The following is a 27,970-nucleotide window of genomic DNA, read 5'->3' on the forward strand; positions in this document are numbered from 1 at the left end:
GACATGACGGTCTTACAAAATAGTCTAAATTTGTTCCAGTTCTCGTCCTTGGCGGTCACCGTGGCCATGAGGTTGCCCACGCTTATCTTCTCGCCAAGGCCGAGAGGTTCTCTAGTTCGATCCTTCCGTCAGTCCCCTTCGGACAGGTGAAGAGGACGTGCTCAGCGTCGTCGTTGGGATCTCCGCAGTCAGGACATTTACTTTTGGTGTCCTTCCCAATTCTCCTCCTATATGCATCAAAAATTCCATGCCCAGTTAGTAGCTGCATGGTATAGTGGTCGATGTTCTTCTTCTTCTTGGCAAATAGGAGTGCGTTTGGTATTAACTTCTTTGTGAAGTTATCCTTCTTGTACTCATCCCACTCCCTTTGCCATTCGTCAAACGCTTTCATTTGAATAATCTCCAACTCGTTCTTAATCGTACTGTCGTCTCCTACGCCGATCCTGGTCTTATGGATCCTAGTTCTCAGATATATTTCTCTCAACATCTTCACTTTTATGTGGATGGGTAAGTTACCAGTCAACACACATAGCGCTGCGTGGGAGACAGTGCGGTACGCAGCCGATGTTATACACAGGGGTGTTCTTTGTGCCCTTTTTAGCGTTTTCTTGTTTCTGTTGATGTCAGCCGCACCCGCCCACACCGGTGCACCATAGGTCACGATGGATTCCGTCATACGTTGTAGTAGAGCCTACGAGCCAAGCTGGGCGGCCCGTTGATGTTCGGTAGGATGCCCCTAAGGGGGAGCCCAGATAAGCCAGTCAGCTTATCTGCTTTACTACAAACCATCTCGATGTGTATGTCGAATTTCCTATGGGTATCGATCGTGACACCGAGGTATTTGATGTGCTCGCCCGTTACGGTGTCCGAGGAACCCAAATTAAGTCCGATGACTCTCGGCGCCCTCATCCCGGTGAGAAGCATTACCTTCGTCTTTTTTGTCGCCAGCGTGAGACCGACACTCTTGCACCAGTCCTTGACGGTCTTCAGCATGGCGTTGACTTTGGTGGACGCCCCTTCGTTCTTCTCGACGGCACACGTAATGGCCAGGTCGTCCGCGAAGGCTGTTGCCCTGACCATTACCATGTTTTCGAACCTCTCGAGTAGTGGATCATATACCAAATTCCACAGGAGTGGTACGAGAACAGATACCTGTGGAACTCCAGCCGTCACTTCGTGTTCTACTGTGCCATACTGGTTGCTTAGTATAATCCTTCTTTTAGAGAGGTAGTTGCCAATCAGTCTTCTAATCTTCCATGGCAACTTCCTCCTGTCGAACTCCTTGATGATACTCTCCCAACTGAGCGAGTTGAAGGCATTGCTGATGTCCAGTGCGATCATCACGCAGATTACCCTCCTCTGTTTGCAGGTGTCGGCAAACTTCATCACCTGCGTGATGGCACCCACCGTACTCCTCTTTTTTCGAAAGCCGTACTGCCTTCGATGAAACGGATCCTCTCCGATGCATCTTTCTATGATCTTTTTGAAGCATTTCTCCCAGATCTTGCTCATGACTGGGAGTATACTTTATGCCAATACGCGTTAGGAAGTCTAAGATCCTTATCCGGCTTCCTTAGCAATATTACCCTAGCCGTCTTCCAGCACTCGGGGATCCGTCCTGTGTCGGTGATGCCGTTCATCACGCTGGCCACCAACTCGCTCCTGCGGCTCCCTATGAGCCTCGCGATCTCACATGGGACGCCGTCTACTCCTGCAGCCTTCTTCGTATTAATTCTTCGGGCGATGTCTTCGACTTCCTTCGTGGTCCTCATAGCGCGACGGTCCATGTCCTATGGTGAACAGTCTTTTTGTGACCGTTTCCACCATATCGATTGGCATGTCATTGGCCGGCCCCTTGCTCTTACATCTTTTCATGACCGTACAATAGGGTTTGCCTCAAGGGTCACCCTCGAGAATCTTACAAAAATCTGCCCATGCTCTGGCTTTGCTGTGGGCAATCTCCATCTTCAGTTGTTTTCTGATTCTCTTGTTTGTGGTGACGAGGAGATCGGTATTGCCGAAATCTTTCTTTCTCTCTCTCGTCGCCTTCCTTAATGCCTTGTGGGTCTGTGTTCTGAGTTCCGCGATTTTCGCGTTCCACCAATAGTTCGCGTACTTCCTATTGGTCGCACCGCTTACCTTCTTTAACATCACATCGCACGTTCTCTCGATGCTCTTCTGCAAGAGCTCGGCCCTGTCCATTCTGTTATCCTTTTCTTGGTCTATCACCTCCACAATGTCGTCAAACCCATTTAGAAACTCGTCTGGCGCTAGGTTCTTCGTTACATATCTGAAGAACTTTGACGCCCTTCTTGTTGTCCTCAATTTAAAACTATGCATTATATATAGATGGTCAGAGACCGAATACTTGTCCGAGACCACGCTTTCCACGTGCATCTCATTGACCTTATTCAATACACTAATTATGTCAGGACAACTCGTCCTCCCGTTCTTACTGAAGGTATATTTTTCCTTGAGTCTCAGTGGAAACACTCCATAACCGCAGAGTGCCTCCATCAAGACTCTCCCCCTTTTGTCCGTGGTCGTTCCTCCCCAAGAGGTCGACTTTGAGTTGAAATCGCCGGCTACGACAACCTTGTCGTGTCTCCTGGCACCATCCTTCATTACCGATGACAATGTGTCTTATGTATGACGACACATAGTCCTGTTTGCTTAAGTTAGGCGAGCAGTATCCGCTGATGCAGAAGACGTCTCCAACGCATATGCCTACGATTCAGTTATTCTTGACCGCCGTAGTCTCGTCCAGAAGTTCACCGTTAAAAAGGGTGCCCCATATGGGCGCGTCTCCTTTAGTATCGTTAATCCAATACGGAAGCTGTTTGTTTGGCTCGGATATTACCACGATATCCGGTCTATATTCGATCGCGCATTGGTGCATCAGGTCCTGCGCCAGCTTGCATCTGTTGAGATTTATCTGTAAGATCTTCTTTCATATTCTGGGCAAGCTAGCGACCCGGTCACGTGATCAAATCTGATTCCTTCGACCTTGCTGCATATGGCGCAGCACGGCGCGTTAGTGCAGGCAGCTATCGTGTGTTCTTTGCTCCCGCACTTACTACATAGTTCCTTCCCGGAACTTATCGCCGTGCATTTGTTCGCGATATGACTAAACGTATGACATTTGCAGCATTTCACTAAGTTTGGTAGCGCCTTTATCGTGGCTATCGTCAAGCCGGTTCTGATCTTACGGCTTGACACACCCTTGTTTAGGTAAACGTTCGGCAGCGTTACTATTGCCGACTGGGTGCCCCACAGTGCCATTCTTAAGGGTTTCACTTCCATCTCACTGCTATCTTTGATGCCAAGTTGGACTTCTAGCTCCCTGGCTAGTTCCTCCTTGGTCATGAGGGGATCTACTTCTTTTACCTCTGCTGAGGTCTTATCCAGCATTGGTTGCGCTCTCAGTTTTCCTCCTAACGCTATGTTAAGATCCGCCGCAGTCTTGCTGACATCGCATCGTGTCTTCATTTCGATAAGAATGTCATCTAGTTTTGTTTTCCTGATAGCATTACTTTCTCTTAGGGCATTCTTCGCCCCCATCATCTCTTTGTAGGCCTGGATCCATTCCTTATCCTGTCCTACCTTGACAGGGATGGCTTCGGGCTTATTACGCACCCTCTTCAGCCTCTCCATTTTCTTAGGCTTGGCCTTAGGCGCCTTGTCCTCTTTGGCACCTCTATCCATTTCTGTATCGTCCCTTCTTCTTTCTTCTTCTCTCGGACGACGGCCCAATCTTCTCTACCGTCACTATCCGTGTGGTACTCTTTTGCTTTCACCGAACCCTGGACGGCACAAACTTCGGCGTAGGAAACTTCCCTATTCGCCGGTCTCCTCCTTTTGTTATCGTCCTTCGAATCGATGGACGATATCTCCTTCCTCTTGTCTTTCTTCTCTTTTTTTCGATCGGCAGCAGTCGTCGTTCTGATGATTCTAATCGTCCTAGCCCGCTTTTTACTCCTAACTTCATTCAGCATAGCATTTAGTTTGTCTGCCTTGTCCTTGATGGCTTCACTCCTTTTTTTAATATTGGCGTCTTTCTTCGCCATGAGGTACAGCCTATCAGCCAGACCATGTATTTCCAGGAAGACTTCACTGATGATCTACGTCATCGCCCTCCATTCGCTGAGTTTTATGACGATATTGTCTTCCTCTTCTTCATTGTTCTCGGGCCCTGCTCTGTTTACAATGGCCTTTACCCTTATCTGTTCCCTTACTCCGGTTACTTCGCTGCCGCTTTCCGAGACTTCTGCCTGTGTGTCCATCTCCGAGGTGCTGGAAGCTCCTTCCTTCACGTCCTTCGGTGGGCTTCTGGTCAGACTTCTCGTTGGCCTGAACGCCATTTCCTCCTCTGGCGTTCTTTTTCAAGTATTTGACGATTCCATCGCCTTTCAAGGTTTCCTCCTTGACGATTCGGAACGCTTTTTCGCGGGGGTGTTATTCCTTTTGCTGCTTGCGAAGGGGCCTCAATTTCTTCGATGATTTCCGTTATATCCTCATCGAATTCTAGGAATGTCATTTTGGGGATCCTTTTCCCTTCTCCTCTTTAACGAAGCGTATTGCTCCTTGATCCCCGGTCGTGGTTACCGAACGAGAGGAGGCCCTGGGATCGACCTTCCCCTCGCCGTTCGTCCAGTCGCCAGATGACCGTCGAGTCGAGCCTGGGACGCTACTCGAGTCACCGACGGGGCCTGGAGGCTCCGAAACCCCCTGAGCTGTAAGTTTTTACTTTTATTGACTTTATCCATATTTATTATCCAAACAAAGTCCGTAAACGTAGCCAGTCGTCGTAAGGTCTTTATAAGTCCTTCCAAATGTTCCCAGAGTGGAGGAAGCCTGCACTGGAGGTAACCGGCGCGTGTCAGGCATCTCAGCCGTTAGCAGACGAGAGGTACAAAACATCGGTTCGGCCGATTTTATCAGCGCATTCCGCGAAAAAATGAGGCAAATTCATTCGAGAATTGATGCGCTGAGCATTAACGACCGTCGACGAGCACGCTCACGATCTCCTGGAAGACGTCGCCGTCGTTCGAGATCTCGAGACGATCTTTGTTATTACCACGCGTTGTACCGCGAACGTGCGCGAAAGTGTAGAAAGTGCACGTAGAAGCAGGGAAACGGGTCCAGCCGTCCGTAAACGCGGAGAACGTCGACGGCTTGGGAACCCGCGGCATTTTTATTCGGGACCAGCGAACGAAAGTCGCTTATTTAATAGACACTGGTGCGGACACGTGCGTCTTTCGACGCAACAGGGTACGTGGACCTGCGAACAAAAGCGATTACAAACTGTTCGCGGCGAATGAAACCTGTATCGCGACTATGGGACTATGCGGGCAACGTCAGTGAGCATGTACAGTCGGCTCGATGTTAGTTCCTAGTTTTAAGGAATAAAGTCGGGCCGGACCAGATATATTTATTTAGTTTATTTATTTGTTTACACGAGCCGCACTAAGTTCCTTGGAACGAATAAATAAGTAATGGTGTGCCGTGTCATGAGGAGGCTCTGGGACTTACGTGGCGATTAGTAGGTTGGAATATGTAGCGGTTGGATGTAATGCACCGCTTTAATATGTTAATATTTTTATTTATTTTATTTATTCTTTTATTTTATTTTATTTATTTATAATTTTGTATTTATTAACTAGTAGTGCTTTATTTGTTTTATTTATTTATTGTCTATTATTTTAAATTATTTATTTAGTTAGTTATTATTTATTATTTTATATTTATGCATTTATTTATTTATTCTTTGTTGGTTATTTATTTACTTATTTATTCATCTGCCTACATGACTATTTATTTTATTTATTTTTATTGATTTATTTTATTCTTTATTATTTATTGTTCATTATTTAGTATATATTGTTTTGTTATTTATCTATATTGTGGCGTTTGGGCGCGCATCATCGGGTCTTTAGCAGAATGCAGGCGTTAGATAGACAAGTGAATCGCAAATAGCACAATATTACTGTATTTATACTATCATCTGATTGGCTTATTTGTTGACGACATGGCGAGTTTATGGACAACGTTTGGATACTTTCGGGCGGTATATGGGCAGGATGTTGATTAGTTGGCGATGTCTATGGACTATTCAACTATATATAATATGGACAAGGTGAATAAACTTAATAAACGTACGGCGCAGGGGGTTTCGGAGCCCTCCGGCCTCGTCGGGAACACGAGTGGCTTACCAGGCTCGACGCGACGGGCATCAAGTTACTGGAAGAACGGCGGGGGGGAGGGGGAACCCCAAGCACCCCCTTGTGCGGTAAGAGCTACTGGGGAGAAGGAGAAGGAGAAGGAAAAAGAGAAGGAGCAGGGCAAGTTGAAGAAGGTGATAGTGGAAGGAGAGAAACCGAGGATGATTTCTGATGTAAAACTGAATGAGAGTGTGACAATCTCGGTTATTCCGAGGAAAGATGGGGGGGGGGAAGAAAGTGAGGATTTCTGTCCCTTTAAACCGAGAAGGAGGCTTCAGAGGAGCCCTACGATTAGTGAAAGGACGGAGGTAGGAGTGGTCGAGGAATCGGAGGGTTCCTTTGGAATTAGAGGGAGCGACCACAGTACGCCGGTAACAGGGAAAGGACTGGCCTACGCTAGATTCTGGCCAGGAGGGTGGTTGAGAGGAACGTAAGCGCGAAATCTGCGAGATCGACTGTGGCTAGCGAAGCCGAAGATAGTGCAAGAGACGATACGCAGACGAGTGACGTCGACGATGAGGACGTCATGAGTTCCAGGGCTGAGCTGAAAGGATTCACGAAAGCCCTGGCAGGAGCGGTCCAAATTATTAATGTGGTTGTTAAAAAATTAAAGTTGGACAAAGACAAGGATGAGGGGATTAGGGAGATAGGCAATTTGATAAAAGGTATCCTGTCTTCCTTGAAACAATGTGGAGAGCATAAGGATAGAAGGAGAAACAGAAGGAGAGAGCCTGCCGATATAGGAAGAAAGGCAGACAGGACAGAAACGAAGAAGGAAGCGACGATGGCTAAAGACGGATACCCAAAGAGGAAAGTGGTATCGCCAGCTGAAATAACGAGAGTGGAGGAGCTTAAGAGACCCCGAAGAGGAGAGGTCACATCCGCCGAAGCGTGTGGAAGGGAGACCAGAACGACAAGGGGTGAACAGGACTTCAGCGAGAATTCCGAAGGATGGATGAGGGTAGAAAGAAGGAAGAGGGAGAGGAGAGTTCCCTTAGAGCAAGCTACCCCGATGGTGCGTTCGGAAAACAACCGACAGGTTGGTACCGAAGGGAGAGGCGTACCAAGAAATAGGAGGAGGAAGGAAGCCATTTTAGTCAAAGTGGAAGGAGGATGCGAATGGCTTCAAGTATACAAGAAGATAATGGCAGTGAGGAACACATTGGAGGGAGCCACGGGGGTCCGTAGGACGAGAGCGGGCCACATCCTGATCGAACTTGAAAGGACGGTGGTGGTTAGCGAGGCGGCGGCCAAGTTGAGGGCCGCTTTGAGGGATACTACGGAGGTCGCTGCCCTGGTGAACAGGACGACCCTGCAGATAAAAAATATCAATCCCCTCACTAGCAAGGAAGAGCTGGTGGGCGATATTGGGGCGCAATGTGGAATTGTATGCCTTGGTCTGGATTCATCGTCAGATTTGTCGTCGTCAGGTTTACTATGCAAAACGGAAGTGGTTGGACCTTGCTGCTTGGAGCCATATTTTGGCTAAAATATTGGATGAATAATAGCTTGTGTTTTTATAACAGAAGAATACTTTGATATTGTTTGTAATGTTACCTGCGATGTAATCATCTGATCCTCCTTATTCTGTTTCGCTAATAAAATTTTTTTCGCCTTTTCAACCGATCTTCGTGCTAATTTTTGAACAATGGCTTTCTCCGCAATCTTTCCTTTTCCGAAGATTCTGTTTTTCTTCGAGATTTTCAAGTTGCCCGTTCAAATGCCTCAATTCTCCTTTTTACGGACACTTTGGCGTCTGAATCGAATAGAAAATTCGATTTATACGCATTTCTTTTCATTTCATTTTTAATTTCCTGTTTCGTAACATTTACATTAAACATTTCCCCTTCAGGGGATGGTTCATCTTCTGTGAGTAATTGTTCGAACTCTGTGACTCTCATCGCTTCTTTCAGCTGCTGAATCATCTCCTGCAATGTTATTGACGACCGTGATGTAAATTTATATGGTTTTGTTGAAACGTCAAGTGTTGCATCTTTACTCGATCTCGCAGATCTGTTCTGCCGCTTTTAAAAATCTTGTTTCTTAATATTTGCTTGAAACTTTTTCATTTCAAGGTATGACTCATCCTCTCCTTTTAGCTGCTGCATCTTCGTTTTTGCACTCCGTGAAAAAATTCTCCTTCTATTGCTATTTCTTGTTGTCATTGAAAACTTTTTTGGCTGTATTGCATCTTCTGTTATAGAAAGATGATCCTGTGAATGTGTCTGTGAAGTACCCGCGATCCTCCTTGAAATCAAATAGAGAAATAAAGAATAAAGAAGAAATAATGTAGATGTCGCTGCTGAGGTACTGTCGCATTTTCTTCCTATAATATAGAAGGAAAGGACAATCAAAATATAAAATAAAAAAGTACCGTTTTTAAATGGCTTAAATTAAATTACAAACTGTAATATTAAAAACGTAAACCCAATACAAAATATGGTATGTCTACGTCGTACCGTGGCGTAACGGTACTTTTGCCAAAACCACTTACAAACAGAAATTCATTGTTTATTGTTAATACACATATGTAATTTATATTTTTCTTGGACAATAAACATTATATAAGGCGGGTTGCTTTATGATTAAGGTTGGGGTTAGGGGCGTGAAACGAATCTTCATTTGGATTAGTCATTGTTGTTATGCAATAGGGAAGATATTCAATAGTGCAAATACGAGTATTATAGAGTTTGACAAATAACCGTGGTAATTAGATACTCGAGATGATAGTAATAATGATCCTAGGTTCAGTAACGAATCCGCGGTCAAGGGGATAGCGAACTTATGATTTTCGTCAAAGTCTAAGTTGGACTATATGTGACGTGAGACGTCACAGATATTGATGACGTGAGATATTCACAGATCGCACCACGTAATTCGCTGATGAGATCGTACGAGAGAGAGTTTCTCCGTCCCGGTGACGCTGCAGAGGAAGACTATATGGGGTATGTGCAAGGACACGAGATACTCGGATTCGTCGAGGAAAGCCTTCGTTTGGAAGGTGAGGGAAATTGACCTTGCTGTTAATTGGTCAATTTCTATATCGGTGGTTAGAAAAGGATGCTAGCCGCCCTTGAGGGAAAATTGCTAGCGGGAAGCGCTATTAAATATGAACTCTCCACTCTTGAATTGAATACTATCATTAAAATTGTGCATTTAATAGAAATCAATCTTTTATTACTTTGGGCTTACAAAATAATTAACATTGTCATTAAGAACAAATTATGATATTTTATGTGTTGTTCTAGAAGGGATTAAACTAAGGCTTTCTCGAGTCACAATATTGATGATTATTAATGGTATTAATGGTATAAATTAATGGTAAATCGCATCGAATTGCGAGTAGAATGCATGCTGGTTTCTTGGACTCATTCAATCATGTTATAAACTAATAGATCTGAATCGACATGAGTAACTGATGGAATTACGCAGAATTTTTTAACAGAATCACTGTTGCTATTTATTACACTCATGCGTGTAACCTGAGTGTACACTTTCGAGTGGTGCGGTAATGATTATTATTGGCCTCGGTCGCGTCCATACGAGTGTAAACGCGATCGTCGATTCGATAAATCTAAAGAAAGTGTGTGTGTGTGTGAATGAACGACGAACCAATAAGTACTAAGAATAAGTCGCACTTTCTTTATGGGTTTTTCCTTCTCTTTGATACTGTAAATAAGAGTGTACTCCTATCCATAGTAGCCGAATCTCTCTCTCTCTCTCTCTCTCTCTCTGTATAGCTATCCTCTTTACACACTTTTCAGGTAATCCAGAGTGAACGTAACCAGGACAGGACCAATAAAGTTAGAATCCACAGTAAGAATGATAAAGATGCCTGTACATTACATTCAGAAAAATTTGTACGAGTAAGATAATGCAGATAAATAGTGTATGTACATATGATTGGCAATTACAGAACATACACATATTCATTGTAATTATTTGTAAAATAAAATTATACTAAATATGACATTTATTTATAAAGAAAAAGTGCAGTTGCTTTTTTCTGATGCACCGATGCACAAAAGTGTATAAAATTATGCACCACCTGATACCATTCAATTTTCATTTACGACATCCACTTCTATCCTTAACCGTTTAGAAGAGACAGCCTAATCCATTTGCGTGGGACACTCTGTATATGTGTACATATTTAATATGGATGTTGTAACATTCTTAAACATTTTTATTGGAAATTGTAATACATATTTATCAATGGCTCATGATTAATATGTATTTAAACAGTATTTATCAGCACCAAATGAAATACTGTACATGTAAGTGTTATAAATAAATCGAGATTTTATATAATAACTTTGCTGCATCAATAAAAGAAAGTTAGTAACATTATCATTTCCGCGATATCTATAATCTTATCGATTAAATCTAAAAGAACAAGAAATGGGCTAGATGGGGGAATAAAACCATGAATTATGATTTCTGGTCTCATTTGTACTGATTTATCGTATTTCAAAAGAAAATATCATAAAGGACATAAAATCCAAGAAAGACCGAATAGATATTTTTTCACCGCTAGAACATACAAGTCTCCTAACTTCGTTCAATTAACCTACGTTCTTATTCGATAATTACCATCTCATATTACCATCTGATATAAAATTATCTTTTCTTTTCGATCAACTGTTTGCTTATCACATTTGGCAGTAGCTCAATCTTTCGAAAGCAATTTAACATTAATCATTGGTTCAGTTTGATATAATTTGTTCTATTTACACATTTCAATGTTTTGGTTTTATAAATATTCGAGGAAATTTTGGTGGCATTGATGATTGATGATCGATGCAATGCAAATGTGATGACATTTTATTTACTTTAATTAAACAAATATATTTAGAAGTTTGTTTCTTCTTTCGAGTAGATAATTAATCATGTTTATTAATTCTATATACATCATTAACAAATAATTCATAATATTAACTCCATTAATACGGAATAAGACAAAATTATAAATAATTTTTATGATTTATTAAGAGCACTAAGATGGAGAAAGGCAGAATTAATCACTTCTCTCCATTTCGAATACATTGAAAGAGACAATATTGAGACATATAATCTAGCAAGCACATGGGGCGAGAAGTTCTGTTCTATTGTAAAGAAAATTCTCACAAAATTATTGATTCCAATACATTAGGATATACAAAACCTTATCAGATTATTTTTTGTTGAAAGTTTCTGTTGCAAGTAATTATATAATGCGAACAATATATGGCTCTTAACTTTTGTCGCAAAATTTCCCGATTCAGTATTAATCTTACACGAGTCTAACCAAAAAAAAAAAAAACGTTTATGATAGCAATTTCATATGTCATATAACACTGTCATCTTCTTACACTATATTTAATTTCGTCCAATATATCTCAGAAAATAAAAAATACACAGTAATATGAAAGCGATCACAATGTTTCTCAACTTCTGACTATAAGTGTATATCAAATTTATTTTTATTGCTCAACTCTGGTCCATATATCAATCTCTCAAGAGCTTGCATTATCAAACATATACATTTAAGTTTCCCGGACACCAAACAGGAGAGATAAAGTTGCAGATTCCGCCATTGCTATACCGACGAACAAGAGCAATAATGGGAGCGCAGGCCCATTAATTAATTTAAAAGCATGTACAAGACGTTGAAAACTGAAAGAGTGCAGTTCTTTACATTCAAACCACAGGAGAACCATATAAATGAGATTGTAAAATGTATGTGTGAGAAGCACTTCCCGCAAAACGTCTTCGAAGAACTAGTTTTATCATTATTCAGGTCAAAGTTATTAAAGTGGACAGATTTGAAACTAACCATCTTCAACAAAACAATACAAAACTCGACACGTTTATCATGAAACTATCACTTGGAAGTGCGCTAATGAGTCTGTTCCAGAGGCACTATATGCTCGGCAACATAGTGACATGAGATATATATAAAGGAAATCCTACAGACTACAATGCAAGAACAATGGATTACGTTGCAGTGAACTGCAATAGTAAAAGAATAGAATAAGGTGCATAAAGTGTGATGGGCGATCACGCTCCGAACTCATGCCCGATAAACAGATATACAGTTGTGAGCCAACAAACGAAGAACAGGAAGTCAGGTCCTATACAGAAGATACTCGATTCATTTAAAAATCAAGAAGCGTGATGAAATGACAGAGAAGCGGAAGAAGAGTAAAATAAAATCCTTCAACAACTTCGTAAACCCGCCAAAGTCCTTCACGCGTTTTCACCCGTTTACGAACAATACACCTGATCAAGGTATTCCCTTGTCTCAGTAGAGCACACGATGAGTATGGACAACATGGTGAACCTGATGGACAGCATAGACCCCTTCAAGGAATTGTTCCATGTTCATTTGACGGAGATGAACGCATTATCGCTAAGATGGCACGAATAAACTCTGACAGATTTATCACAAGTGACGTCTAACAAACTTCGAAATTCCGAAATCCAATACCAATCCGCTTGTCTCTAATAATCGTAGGTTACTATTGCTGCAGCCCCTGCAAGCTCTCTCGTTTGAAGTGGTCCTGCTGGCAAAGACGAAGCTCACGGAGAGGCATAAGGTTCCGTTCAATGGTCTTCGTTTCGAAAGGCCGTGACCACTTGAACTCGAAGTTCGAGGGCGGAACGGCTTTATCATATAATTCATTTCGATTAACATGGCATTTAACTTTGAAGCGATAGTCACTAAACACGTACAGATATCACGATAAACCTAGCAAACAACGCGGCTTTTCATATATTCTATTTTCGTTGCAGGCTCTTAAGCTTGTGTCTTGTCACAACGTCTTTGCCGAAAAATGAGACGCGCGTTTCACAAAACTCAATCTGTGCGGTACAATTTTATTATTCCCGGTGGTGCTTATAACGCGAGACACGTTCCCTGGTGCAGCACGTTAAATAATAGTAGGTACGAGAACCTGTGACACTGATTTAACGAGTGACAGGTGGATCTGGTCGTCCAGTTCAGTGACACTGATTTTGATGGCATTTGATTTGTCAAGGCGTAGTCGTTCTTGGATTTGGTACTCGCGGAAAAGCTGAATATTTTTCTGCACCGAGCTGTCAGAATTTGTTATCTCTGTCCACGAGGATAGGAACACTGAGATAACAGTCAGTAGTATACAGTCAGCAGAAGTAGAGATCGTCTTCCAGACCATAAATAATAAATATTCCTTCGGCCCTAGAAGCTTCCATTCCAGTTCTCATATAGGAATTTAATTGCTTTGAGAGATGTCTGGATTCCCGCATCGGAGGTTTGCTTCAAAACAAACACAGAATCTCCCACATTTTAAATCGGCTGAAGAAGCGCTTTGGCACACTATGTTACTCTATCCGATCGTTCATGGAACACGGCAAGTGCTATAGAGCCATAAAAAGGCGTATCAGGAAGGCCCCTGATAGATTCACGAGTTCTCTGGATCCAAAGAATTAAAGATTCCAAAAGCATGTTGCCGCAAATTAGACGAATGCTGGGCAACAGGGCTAACCTCATGATCTCCCTCTCAAATGTTCTTCACAGGATTCTCACCATCTTTCACAGATGAACATTTCCTCCTCGCCTAGTGTTACACAGCAGAAGATGCATCGTTACTGGTAACAAGCCGACAAAGAAGTCGAGATCATGACGTCTCCGCTGCCGCTGGCTCCCTAGAACTTACTAGTAACGCGATGAGACGCCAAGAATAAACGTGTACGCAACACGTGCTTCTGTTATTCACGATTGTATGCCGTAATTTCCTTTGAAATTATGAACTGTTCTTTGTACAGGTCCTTAATTACTATTGCACTCGCGTGTTATTTCATCACTTTAAACTTTTTAAACTTTTATCACTCGTTACAATAGCACTTGTTATTTGTATGCAGCGAAGCATTCTTTCTCCGGTCCAAAGCTACTGGGGACAAACTTTGAATGTGTGCGCCGAAATGCGTGTGGAGATATTCTCAGATTCCCAAATTTCATAACCTTGAAAATACAGATCTTCCTTGAATCGGGGCCGCTGGAACAAGGTCTGTTCCTTCACCGGAGGAAACAGCGCTAGTAACCGCTCTGGCTCCGATGTCTTAGAGAACTATTTCACATCGGTAGATTCATTAACTATTCCATTTACATTTCTGAATGGGAAAAGGTTATCTGGCTTGAATATCTTCAACGCAGTACCAATATAGCTCCCGCAAAGGTACACATTCTTCTTCTCCTTGATCATCGATGATCTCTTGAACCTACTTTTCCTAAGATATGGAAGATGGGGAAAGTGGTTCCCTTGCTAGGGAAGGATAAGAACAAACCAAATCCAGCCAGATATAGATCAATGAGTTTCCTGTTTGCAGAGTATCCATTAGTAAGGTCTCTGAGAGGGCGATACAGAGACTCATACTGTTTCATTGTAAAGAGGCTTCCATTCTTTCCGATCATCAATTTGGCTTCCGGGTCAAATACAGTAAGGTCTACGCAATAATAAAATCTGTGTCAGACGTCTGGTGGTAGGAAAACTCTCCTCATAGACCTAGAAAGGGCTTTTGACATATTTCGATCGAGCGGTTTGCCATAAAAGCTAATACGATACGGTTTTCCCAAACATCTATTTCAGATGATTTGGTTTATAATCTCCGGAAGATGTCTCATTGGATGGCAAGTTCGAATGTCGCCTTCGGGCTGCAACAGAGAACGTTCAACATCTCCATCCTGTTTAATTTATAATTTAGTCATGCTTTGAGCCTCCTCCATCTCAATAGCGGTCTTAACCCATGTGCGTTGGTATTTGCTGATGACTTCCCGATTTACGTGGCGGCAATGTATTTGTCAAAAATTAAGTCCAAGCCACAGAAACTTTTCGATCGAATTATGGTTTACTGTGGTAACTGAAAGTTCCGTATAAATACTAGAAAGTGCGAGTCTATTCCTTTCGGGCTGTACATGTCTAGATATTTTAATTTCAATCGTGATGTGACTCGACATTCTCGCTGATTTCTTATCGCCAGCAATAGCCCCTATCCGTTCCGCATAAGAAAATGGTCAAATATCTCGATATATATTTATATTGAAGATTACAGATTTCACAGCATATTAAAACGCAAATGTAAAATAAATCAGAAGACTCTTATAGCAAATAATGGTTCGTTCATCTCAAAGCATCTCTGCGTGAAGTGTAGTCTTCTGCTGTACAAATTGCTGGCAATAATCCTATGCCGACTTATGCCTGTCCGATTTGGTTCAATGTCACAACATGCTAGATGGACCAGCTCAGGAGTTTCAAACGGAAATGCCCGAGGAATTGCATGGGACCGTACCGCTCGAACTATTATACATATCAATACAAATATTTTACATAATTTTATATATTATATATAAATTGCACATCGCTTTTAAATTCCTTGTATCTGTAGGACGCGGCGAGAGTGCCATGGACTCTTAGTTGTCCTGTTCATGTTAGAATTAGCGAAGAATCATGGAGCCAAAGTACGTCTAATCGTCGTTCAACTTTGAAGGCGATTTATCTGATCCAGATCATTACTTATATCATTTTTTTAAATGAATTCAAAGTAAACTATGCACCATCTATATTCTTCTTCGGGATTAATATTTCAATAAAACCGCGAACATGTATAAACTACGATAAATAATTTACGACTGGAACTATAATGCATTTTTATATGCTACTAAAAATACCTACACTTCCTTATATACAGTGTGATGGATCCTCGTGAAAGAGATGGCATTTGTCAGTTATTTGTTATTTGTATCAGTATAAAAGTGTAACGACACTAGTGGTTTAGTACGGGAACTCCTGGAAATTTTAAGAATAATCACCATTTTGAGCAACTTGTCTGAAAGCTAATTTCTCTACGATTTGGATGATATTGAAATATGTTGCGAGGCTCAACGTAGTGGACAATTTTTTCCAATACATAGAACTGGCGATCGTTATTTTACAAATTATATGTCGGGTTATCATTAGGATTTAAGGCGCGTAATGATTCTTCGTTTGAATTAGCCATTTTTTTACAAAACAGAGATTATATTTACGCGTATATACAAGATTTTACAAAATATTATGAATATTGAGTTTAATGAACAATAAGATTAACAAACAATAAGTTTAACTAATAATTAGATTAAAGAACAATAAGTTTAACGAACAATAAGAGGAACGAATAATATGTCTTACGAATAATAAATTTAACAAATAATGAGATTAACGATTGATAGGTTTTACGAATAATGAATTTAATTAACGCTATTAACAATGTTCCGGGGTCCAAACGAATCCACGGTCAACGGGATAACTCCTTACTATGCGTAGAATAATTTTAAACACAAAAATACGATTGCTGAGACACTCGGTAAATTGCTCGATGTATCACTTTCCGAGGCGATCACAAGAATGAATATCTGATGAAAATCTTTTTCGCTATACGACTGCATTTGTTTGTTATATGCTCGCTGGAAACATCGAGAAGGTTCCAATCGTTGTTGCTAGGCAATTTCTGTCAAAAGTTTGTTGTATACTCTTTGGAAACATCGAGAAAGATCCAAACGCCGTTACTAGGCAGTTTCTGTCTGGAGATTGATTCCTAATACAACGTGTGTCCCATTATATCGATATCTCTAAAGTACAATTCTATGTGATTTCTAGGGAGAACAATACAACCGATCCACACCTTCGTCAGGCAAAACGTTTATCCGTGACCGTGGCTACGTTCGGCGACCAGTTGTCACCTCGAACCCACTTTCGCTTTCACAAATATCAAACAATTACAAATGACAATTGCTTAATTACAGTTATGATAAAATCTAGGCTAAAGCATTAGAAGGCTTCCTTAAAATTGCAAAGGGAAGGCTCCGGTTTTCCTTTCATCTCCGACATATATATAAAAAATGTACAGACGAAACTACCGATCAGCTTTGCTAATAGGTAATATTAACCCTTTTGCTCTTAATGCCAGATATATCCGGCATGTACGATGTGACGCAATAAAATCGCTTGTTCTTTGCGACTGCAAGACGGGTTACATTCAAGACTTTCTTATTTATACGGAGGCTGGTACTACTACAGGATCCGAACATAAGGACTGTGGTAAATCAGGAAGTATTGTAATGTTTCTCGTAGAACCATATATAGGTAAAGGGCATACCCTTTACGTCCACAATTGGTACGCAAGCCCCGTATTATTTGGTATATTACATAAAAATTTTACAAATGTGTGTGACACTGTAAAAGAGAGGAGAGAAGGATTACCAGAAATGAAAAATCACAAAAAGGAGAGATGTGCTTTCGCTATGTCTGCAAATATATTAGCCATAATATGGCACGATAAAAAAGAGATTTTCATAGTTTCAACAATACATAAAGAAGAATTTGTGGATGTATCAAAACACTACAGTGCACACAAAATTTTACAGAAACCATCTCGTGTACACGACTATAATAAATTGATGGGTGCTGTATACAGGACCGACATGGTCATCAGCATTATAAATTTTACTCGCAAAACAACGAAATGGTACAAAAGAATATTTCTTCCATTATATTGATATGTATTTATGGAATTCATATTGTTTGTACAAATTGAACACCAACAAAACAATATCAATTGGGAAATTTCAACTGAAATTAATAGATCAAATTTTAATGAAATAACAGAAAAAACAAGCCAACGCCCTATTACATCCGGAAATAATCACTCATCAAGACTCAACGGAAGATATTTTCCTTCACTTTATGAAGCTACAGGAACAAATAGATCACGAAGATGTGTTGGGTGTGCGAAAAACGATAAGAGACGAGAATCTCGTTATCAATGCCAATAATGTGATATTGGCTTGTACGTGTTTGCATGTTTCAAAACATATACAGTGATTAATAATTTCATTCAGTATGATATGTTTTGAAACATGTCGTCAGCGAAGGCCAGGATGGGGATTTCGGTCCGCCGTAGCACCACGACTGAATTGGTCCCTGCGCCGAAAGCGTACGCACTGCACGTGGACAGTTTATCTCGGAAGAAAAGGGACTTTTCTTTACAAAAATATACCCATAACTTAAAGGATATAAACTTATTTAATGGGTATGAAGAGTCTGATTAACGATTAAAAATAGCGAATGAATAATATACAGCGATTAATAATTTAATTCAATATGATATTATTCATTCAATCTAACCCCATCCTGACCGTCGCTGACAACATTGTTTTGCTTGGTGAAGATGAGAGGGTACCGCCGGTAACGTGTACGCAGCGTCAGCGTGGGGAATGGTCCCCCGAACGCGGCGTTCATGGCTAAACGGAGTGTGGCGACGAAGGAGTGGAAGACATTATAATACTTAGAATCGGCTTGCCAACTTAACGGTATCATACCGTGAATATAATGAACCTAAATTTACATAACGGTTGCCAATAACTCTGCAGGAGAAGATTCAGCAGCTGAAAGAAGCGACGAGAAACAAAGAGTTTGATGAATTACTCACAGAATACACAGACTCACAGAAGAAACAGGAAATTAAAAAACGACAAAAGCGGCAGAACAGATCTGCGAGATCGAGTAAAAATGCAACACTCGACGTTTCAACAAAACCATATAAATTTACATCACCATCGTCAATAACATTGCAGGAGATGATTCAGCAACTGAAGGAAGCGATGAGACTCACAGAGTTCGAACAATTACTCACAGAAGATGAGCCATCCCCTGAAGGGAAAATGTTTAATGTAAATGTTACGAAACAGGAAATTAAAAATGAAATGAAAAGAAATGCGTATAAATCGAATTTTCTATTCGATTCAGACGCCAAAGTGTCCGTAAAAAGGAGAATTGAGGCATTTGAACGGACAACTTGAAAATCTCGAAGAAAAACAGAATCTTCGGAAAAAGGACAGATTGCGGAGAAAGCCATTGTTCAAAAATTAGCACGAAGATCGGTTGAAAAGGCGAAAAAAATTTTATTAGCGAAACAGAATAAGGAGGATCAGATGATTACATCGCAGGTAACATTACAAACAATATCAAAGTATTCTTCTGTTATAAAAACACAAGCTATTATTCATTCAATATTTTAGCCAAAATATGGCCCCAAGCAGCAAGGTCCAACCACTTCCGTTTTGCATAGTAAACCTGACGACGACAAATCTGACGATGAATCCAGACCAAGGCATACAATTCCACATTAGGCACAATGTAAGAATTGTTTTACTTAATGAGTTAATAAATATTAGAATGCATGGAGTACTCGAATTTTTATCAATTTTAGCGTACATACGTGAAAATGAACTTGCAATGCAACGATACATTCCGGAGAAAGCAGTCTATAAATTCTTTGATAGGAGAAATTGCACACCAGATTTAACTGAAATGTTTGAAAATATAGATAGGAGTAGATTAAAACTCACGTCCAGTGCAATATGAAAGACACCACCACGTTATTCCATGATGGAAAACGAATAAAAGGTATAATTTGGTAAACTGAATGTTGTTGATTTCAAATTGTGCCTTAGAGCAGGAATACTTGTCATACCTTACGTGTAATATAGAAATGATGTTACATTGCAACTATCACTAAAATATGTATGTGTTCTCAATATATCAATGAACGTAAGACTATTATACTTTTTCTATTTTAGGATGATCATAGGCATATATTATTTTTATTATACTAATCAAATTTTACCATTTTTTCTTATTTATATGTATCTTCTTAAGAATTAATAAATAATTGTTCTGGTACGACTTTTTAATGAAAAGTAAATTTTATTGGATTTGACTTATTATCACTATTGTGTAATAATTCGCGAGATACCAAACTTTAATGTATCCAGCATGGTGTCATAAATTTTTTTAAATGGACTTACTCTCCAATCATATTTTCTGGCTTTATCTTTCCTTTCATATTAAATATTTTGTCGTAACAAAGTATCACGTTACATACAAAAAGTAATCTTATAATAGATAAATAAATAATGTTGTAGAAATTAAATGCATTCCTTTTTTACCTGTTACAAGGAAATGATTTTTAGAATCAGTTGCTAATGCTAATACATAATCACGTTTAGAATGAATAACTGAGAAGGCTTGTAGAAATCCCGCATCAGGGTGATGAGTCCACTCTTGTACATATCCTGAATCAAGAGAAACTAACAATGTTCCAACATCAGGCCTAACCGTCCGAGCATTTAAGAATATCATAGCTCATAAACATTTATCATTATGATTCAGATCTTTTTTTAGAAAAGTACAATTACAATATCATGTTTCGAAATGAATTCTTTCGTAACTTGTTCAGGTTTTTTTATTTTATACGTTATTTCATCTTTGTGGTATCTTATCCTAAATCTATATAACAGTGATAAGTTAGCATTGTTTATTACAGCACGTTATTTCTAGAAGTGTAATTTTTATATTATTTTAACATTTCTCATATTATTCTAGATCTTACCTTGACATTGGTTCGTTAATTTTATATTTTCGATACGGTTGACCCATTTCTAGTCTCTAAAGTGTTATTTCTCTATAAAAAGTTGCACCACGAGTGCTTTTGTTTCGTCTATCCGAGTCCGAGCTAGCTATGGTCGGTCTTGGTGGACTGGCCAAATTCTCCAGGGACCTGGCATTTCTTAAACTCCCTCGCCGGAGAATTTCTCTCTATAAGGTGTCCTGCTCCCAGGGGTCATCGATGTTGAAGCTGTTCGACGTAGAACCGCTATCGATGCCACCCATGTTCTGCGGCGCTTCTTCCTCAAACTGGGGGGGGGGCGGAACCGTTGCTACTCGGTTGCTTCTGTTCCTCTGTTCTACCAGATTCTGAAGCCCGACGTCGCCCAAAAAGCCCTCCAGAAACCTAGACCTTCGATGAGACGTCTACGTTCCAAGCATCAATTCGAACGCGTCTCGGCTGTTCGACTGAGTGTTCGACATATCGCAAAGGCCATGCAGATACAGATTCCTCGTGCTAATCTCTGTCGACGAGATATGAGGCAGAGGATCGGTAGATTTTACCCTCCTCAGAGTATCGGTTTCGTAAAAGTTCTTCTTGTCCACGAGGTCGACTTTGTTGTCGCCCAACCGACAAGTTGTCAACTCAGCCGAGTTGACAAGTCGGTTTCCTGAATTCGGCTGCTATTCACCTAGCCTCGTCTATGTCATCAACTTGAATATGTCTGGGCATTTGCCTGGAAATTGGATTTACGCCCAAATTCTGATATTGTTTGTAATGTTACCTGCGATGTAATCATCTGATCCTCCTTATTCTGTTTCGCTAATAAAATTTTTTTCGCCTTTTCAACCGATCTTCGTGCTAATTTTTGAACAATGGCTTTCTCCGCAATCTTTCCTTTTTCCGAAGATTCTGTTTTTCTTCGAGATTTTCAAGTTGCCCGTTCAAATGCCTCAATTCTCCTTTTTACGGACACTTTGGCGTCTGGATCGTATAGAAAATTCGATTTATACGCATTTCTTTTCATTTCATTGTTAATTTCCTGTTTCGTAACATTTACATTAGACATTTCCCCTTCAGGGGATGGCTCATCTTCTATGAGTAATTGTTCGAACTCTGTGACTCTCATCGCTTCTGTAGTTGTATTCTTTTCCTTCGAAGATGGATTTATGGGTATGAAGAGTCCGAGTAACGATTAAAAATAGTGAATGAATAATATACAGTGATTAATAATTTAATTCAGTATGATATTATTCATTTAATCTAACCCCATCCTGACCGTCGCTGACAACATTGTTTTGCTTGGTGAAGATGAGAGGGTACCGCCGGTAACGTGTGCGCAGCGTCGGCGTGGGGAATAGTCCCCCGGACGCGGCGTTCATGGCTAAACGGAGTGTGGCGACGAAGGAGTGGAAGACATTATAATACTTAGAATCGGCTTGCCAACTTAACGGTCTCATACCGTGAATATAAGGATTGTAACACTTATGTATAAATAAAGGAATCCGTTCCTTTGGTATCTGTTGAAGACCTGGCAATGAAACGGATTATGAGTTGGAATAATTGGACTAATGTATAGATCGCACATAAAAATTAATGTCGGAATCGCAAGTTTGAATAATGCCTCGGATGCAGCGCTTCTCGGTCCTAGAATCATGGCGCAGCTGGTGGGTGGCAGGGTTGCTTGTCCGGCCTGTGAGAAAAGGGAAGTTCATCTTTTCTTCATGACGCTATCGTAGTGGCATATGAGACCATCTGGTCACTTCTGTCGATACCAATTTTTCCATTATTATATGCAATTACTGCCAAAGGTTTCTGTTTCGAAGGACATCCGTGATATGTAGAATTTGAACTTGAAATTTTTGAAGTGGTCACCACTTCTAAGAAAACTTTACATCTGGTCTTTTTTAGTTTTCTCAAGCACTGAAGCCATCGACAGCGTGTAGACAAAAGATTGCGACGAAGACAGACCATAAACAGTAGACAGGCGACTTTGGCTTCGGGGTTTTCAGTTATTAGGTAACACAGCTAGCGTGCGGATCTAGACCAGCTCAAATTGTATTGTTACCTATAATTACACTTCTATTTAAATATATTTTCTACCTTACAATTTATCCACGAATGTTCTCTGTTTACATATCGAATAACCTCAACAGGTTATGGGCCCAGGGCTGTAAATTTGTAAGGCAGCAACGTGAAGTGAATAAATTTTTAAAGTGTTGTGCTTAGTAAAGTAAGGGATAGTGTTAAAATGGAATCAGCAAGTGCGAAGATCGAGATGTTACGTGGCGAAGAAAACTGGCTCCAGTGGCGTTTTGTTATGCGTACACTTTTGGAGGAAGATGACGACCTGATCAACGTGTGCGAAGGGAATCTATGCCATCCAGTTAACAGCGCGGAGAAAGAAATCGCTAGTGAAAGATTTTTGAAGGCAGATCGGTTAGCGAGAAAATTAATTGTGACCTCAGTAGGAAGGAAACCGTTGGATCTTCTTTTATGTTGCACAACAGCACAACATTTCGAACATCTCTCCATTTGAGGATCACAGTACCGTTCTTATGTTCTCGTGCTATCATTTCACCTTTCTTCAACGGGTATAACATTACGGAATGGGGCATATATTTTTTGTTGTGCCGTACAGTTCCAACGACATGCGTCCTAAAATTTCAAAATTTGACTGCTAACTGGTAGCTGGTATAAAAGTTGTCGACGAACAGAGTTCGTCTTTCATTTAGCAATTTATCTGCAAGTTCAATGCAGACGTTTTCAGCTATACCAACTTACTTATTTCCGGTGATTTCTCGTCCAGAATATACTTTTACAGACCATGTGTAACCTTCGGTAGAACACAGTTTGAATAGTTTTATACCACACCTATGTGATTTCGTCGGTATGTATTGCCGGAATATTAGTCGTCCCCTTCAAGTAACCATTGTCTCGTCGACTACAATATCTTTGCCTGGTGAAAAAATTTGTTGGTAATTGTCTGTCAATATGTTTATGAGTGGTAAAACTTTTCCAAGTCTGTTACTCTGTTCTATAGTATCGTTATTTGCAAAATGCAAGTTTGCCAATAGCAATTCGAAATGATTACGGGACATTCTGCAGCGTGGAAACGGAAAATTGTAAAGACGGTTCGTTAACCAACATATAATAAGCGGTGTCTGTACTAGACCCATACAAACCATTAGCTCGATAAATTTTATCATTTCTTCGGAAGTGGTTGGTTTCCACGTCTGTTGCGTCGGGCAACACTCTACCTAAACCAGGCCACACACCGCAGGCAAGATGGCAGCCAGAAGTCTTCGGATCCTTACTGCGTACCCTTAATAGTCTCAAGTACCCTCCATAAAGCTCAGGAATTTCCTGGTCAAAGTCCTTCAGATCGAACAGATATTCTTTCGCTGAATTGTTTCCTAAAGTTTATGGTCCACCACGGGTTGACCCGGGAAAGTTGCCTTTTCTCACGTATGAAGGCCTCCCATTAGCAACTTTATCTCGAGGGCGGTTAGCATCCTTCCTCGCCCACCACCATAGCAAATAGCCAATTAACAACGAAGCCTATTTCCCTCACTCTTTTAGCCAAAATCGTCATCAACAAATCCGATGGTCCCGTGTACTAGACACACCCATCCTTAGCTTTTCTCCGCCACAGCATCGTCACCGAACTTCACTGATTTTCCATCTTTCAAACAGTCAACATCCTTTTGACCAGGTTTACACCCGTAGATCAGTCACTCACTTATCTTATACATACGCACCAGCGTAACTATCTTCTTTACAAAGTTGTTGGAATAAACTGTGATTTATAACTTGTTATATCAGTGTCGTATTCAATTAAACCACCTCTATTATCCTAACCAAAATAGGAGATCGATCATTCTGTGGCGTCGATTATCTAATCGTAACGGAAATTTTACGACTCCCGTTGACGTGCTTCCTCGCGATCGCGTCTCTCCGCGAGTGGTCGAAACAATCTCTTATGTCGAGTTTGACCGGTCACTTCATGTTGGTGTAATTTTGCTCTGCATATCTATTAGTCTCTGTAACTAAAAGGCTTATCACTTTTTCTTTAACGAATAACGAAAACACTTCACTTGCGCTAATGTTAGACGGCAAATCCATCAGAAGTCTGCTTTTTCCGATGAACGAATGGATGTCTGTTGCCTGTTAGCGAATTCATTCCATTCAATATCGTTCAACGAATTATCAATAAAGTCGAATTTCTCTTCTTCGTTTATAGCAAGTTCTTCCAACATGTACCAAAATATGTACTAGAATTGTAAAACAAAGATAAAAGATAAAGATAATATAGGGGTCGAGATCGAACTCCTTAGGGGAGTTAAGCAGGCTCACCCTCTGTCACCGCTGCTATTTAATCTGTGTCTGGAACCGTTGCTGGATGAAATAGAGGAGAAAACCAGAGGCATAAATATAAATGATAAAAATAAAGTCCCAATCTTGGCTTTCGCTGACGACATCGTTTTGTTGGGTGAAGATGAGAGGGAGGCACAATGTCAGGTGGATACGCTCCACAAATACCTGAAGAGCCTGGGAATGTCTATCTCCTGAGAAAAAAGTCCAGCGTTCCAGGTGGTCGCTAAAAAGGACACCTGGTTCGCCAAAGACCCTAAAATAAAATTAGAAAAAGCTCAGATACCAACCATTGACCCGGAGGAAGCCTTCAGATATTTAGGTGCCAAAATGGGGTCTTGGAGGGTATCCATTGTGGCATAATAGTGCCGGAAATTCTGAGCGCGGTGAGAAGAGTCAGAAAGCTCTCTCTTAAGCCATGCCAGAAAATAGAATTAATTGTGAATTACATCTTCACTCGCTACATTTATAATCTGTTGAATAATTCACCAAGCGACGGTGTCTTGAGAATATTGAATAGCGAAGTCAGGCAAGAAATTAAGGCCATGCTATATCTGGTGCCTTCGACAGCCACTGGTTTCTTCTATACTCCGAAAGCATGCGGAGGATTAGGGTTACCAAGGTTTGAACACATTGTGAATCTCGGTATCCTAAACAGCGCAAAAGAACTCACAGGATCCAGCGGCGTCTATCTTGATAAGCGACGAGGAAGATAAAAATTAAAGAAAATAGCGAACTCCCTAAAGATTAATTGGCCGGCCAGTTCTGAGGACATTGAAAAAGCGAAAAAGAGGCTAAAGAGAGAACACGTAAAGCAGTGGCCTGAATTGAAGAGTCAGGGCCAAGGAGTCAAAGACTTCTCAAGAGAAAAGATCGACAATATGTGGTTGATAGAGTATAATTTGTTCAAGCCATCAAGGTTTATAGATGCACTGAGACTAAGGACGAACATATTTGGTACAAAAACTGTATTGGCACCGGCCGAGAAAAGAATGCACGTAGCTTGCAAGAGGTGTCGCGCCCAACCAGGAAACCTAGGACACATCTTAGGGTTGTGCCAATACACCAAAGGTCTAAGAATGAGGAGACACGATGAGGTGAAGTCTCACCTCGCGAATAAATTAAGTAAGAAGAATGAAGTATTTGTCGAGCCTACGATAAATGTAGGAGGTAATCTGTATAAGCCGGACCTCGTAGTTAAAAACGAGGAACGGATTCTCATGGAGATTGCTTCCTTAAAGCGGAGGAGAAGATCGACAAATACTTCACACACCTGAACCACCTAATTGAAAAATACAGTGTGGACGATGGAGAGATTTTACCCGTGGTCTTGGACAATAGAGGGGCCATAACGCCAAAAGCCGTCGAAATTTTAAGGGAACATGGCGTCACGAAAAGTGAAATGAACACGATTGTTATGAATGTTTTAAGAAGCTCTATAGAGATGTGCAACGTATTTTTAGATGGATGAGCAAAATATTATTATTTATTTACTTGTTTATTATTATTTATTTTAAATGTTAAATTATTATTATTATTATTATTTATTTATTTATTTATCATTAACTATTATCATTAACTACTTCTAACTACGAATAGCTGAAGACGCAACTATTCAGGAACTGAGCAAGAATATCTGCTGATATGCTCTGCTATTTTCAACTTTACCTTTCAAGAGCTGCATTTGCCTCACCGACCATCGACTCTTAATTGGAACAATTTCAGTCGAACGATCCACTCAAAACAAGACTCACGCAGCTACCAGAAAAAGAAATCCACTTCAGATTCAGACGAACATGAGAGAAAATTTGAAAATCTCCGTGATGGACGATCCACACAACCAATACTACGGTATCTATATACGGTATTTACCAGAAGCAGGCTCGATATTTGGATGACACTAGACGGTATCTTACGCGTCAAAAAACTTCTTTTATGACCAATGGCCTTAAAGTTCATTTTCTTTTCGAATTCTTACATCTATTTAAGAATAGTTCACTAAAAATAATTTCTTAAATGATGGAACCTTAGTTTTGTGATACGATATGGCTTCATTCTGAAGTTTAGAGAAAGATAAAGACACAGAAGCGTGAAATTCGTAGAACAATACAAACATTACTGTGATCCACGTGAGACTTCAAAGGGAGTAAAATTGCGGATGTTTCTTCTCTATTATTAGCTTATGGTGCCATTTTTTAATAGTTTGAAATCAAAAATCTATTGGACTTGCACATAATAATGCAACTCTTGTATAGAGAACTAATAGAAAGAATAGAACTGAGTTGCTATCAGTTGCTGTGCAAGGTGCAAAAATTGTAGAAATAAGAATCAAATAAAACGCCGTTTTATTTGCTAGATAACTTTTGCGAGAACTAATAAACATTTGAGGCTTGATTTTCGCACACTTTTCAAAATTAAGAAAAGTCATATTTCCAAAAACCTTCAAGTTCGTATACTCAATTGTATATAAATATGTAGCGGCACATGAGTAGAGGACAATTCAAATCACGTTGTTGTTTTGCCTCGGAGTGTCAACATCGTTAGGACACCAGTAATGTAAGAACAAATAGACTCTGGGCAAAACAATGTCGCCGCTACGCATAACCATCGAACAAAGACGAATTTGAATCTTCCGACTTCCCCCCGGACCAATATAAATAAACCGATGCAACCGAAAAGAGTTGAGTATCTACGACTATCTTTCTGTTTCGACGTGCTATCTAAGTGTTATCACGACTTATCTACCGAGTTATCGACGAGCATTTATCGAGTATTTATCCGCGATTTTATTTTGCGATTTATACTCTGTACTAACGATTCAGCAATTATAGGCTGTATATTAATTTATTATTTTTAAATATATTCGACGGTTACGACAACAAATGATAACCTCCAATAAATCTCGCGGTTAAACATCCTATATACCTGCCCTC

General features: G+C 40.4%; 4 protein-coding genes across 4 annotated transcripts; 2 read left to right on the forward strand and 2 right to left on the reverse strand.

The window, feature by feature from the left end:
- The first annotated feature begins 730 nt into the window (after positions 1-730).
- Positions 731-1,397, forward strand: LOC117212522. The gene is made up of 2 exons (XM_033457411.1): positions 731-1,227; positions 1,370-1,397. The coding sequence occupies exons 1-2, from the start codon at positions 731-733 to the stop codon at positions 1,395-1,397; spliced, it is 525 nt and encodes a 174-aa protein (XP_033313302.1).
- A 499-nt stretch (positions 1,398-1,896) lies between these two features.
- LOC117212523 lies at positions 1,897-2,625 on the reverse strand. The gene has a single exon (XM_033457412.1). It carries the CDS (start codon positions 2,623-2,625, stop codon positions 1,897-1,899), a length of 729 nt encoding a protein of 242 aa, XP_033313303.1.
- Positions 2,626-2,931: 306 nt separating this feature from the next.
- Positions 2,932-3,705, reverse strand: LOC117212524. Its single transcript, XM_033457413.1, has one exon. It carries the CDS (start codon positions 3,703-3,705, stop codon positions 2,932-2,934), a length of 774 nt encoding a protein of 257 aa, XP_033313304.1.
- Positions 3,706-19,152: 15,447 nt separating this feature from the next.
- Positions 19,153-19,803, forward strand: LOC117212528. Its single transcript, XM_033457418.1, has one exon. It carries the CDS (start codon positions 19,301-19,303, stop codon positions 19,637-19,639), a length of 339 nt encoding a protein of 112 aa, XP_033313309.1. The 5' UTR covers positions 19,153-19,300; the 3' UTR covers positions 19,640-19,803.
- Positions 19,804-27,970: the final 8,167 nt, after the last annotated feature.

This window comes from Bombus bifarius, unplaced genomic scaffold (assembly GCF_011952205.1).
Source record: "Bombus bifarius isolate JDL3187 unplaced genomic scaffold, Bbif_JDL3187 scf7180000008312, whole genome shotgun sequence".
Classification (NCBI taxonomy): Eukaryota; Metazoa; Arthropoda; class Insecta; order Hymenoptera; family Apidae; genus Bombus; species Bombus bifarius.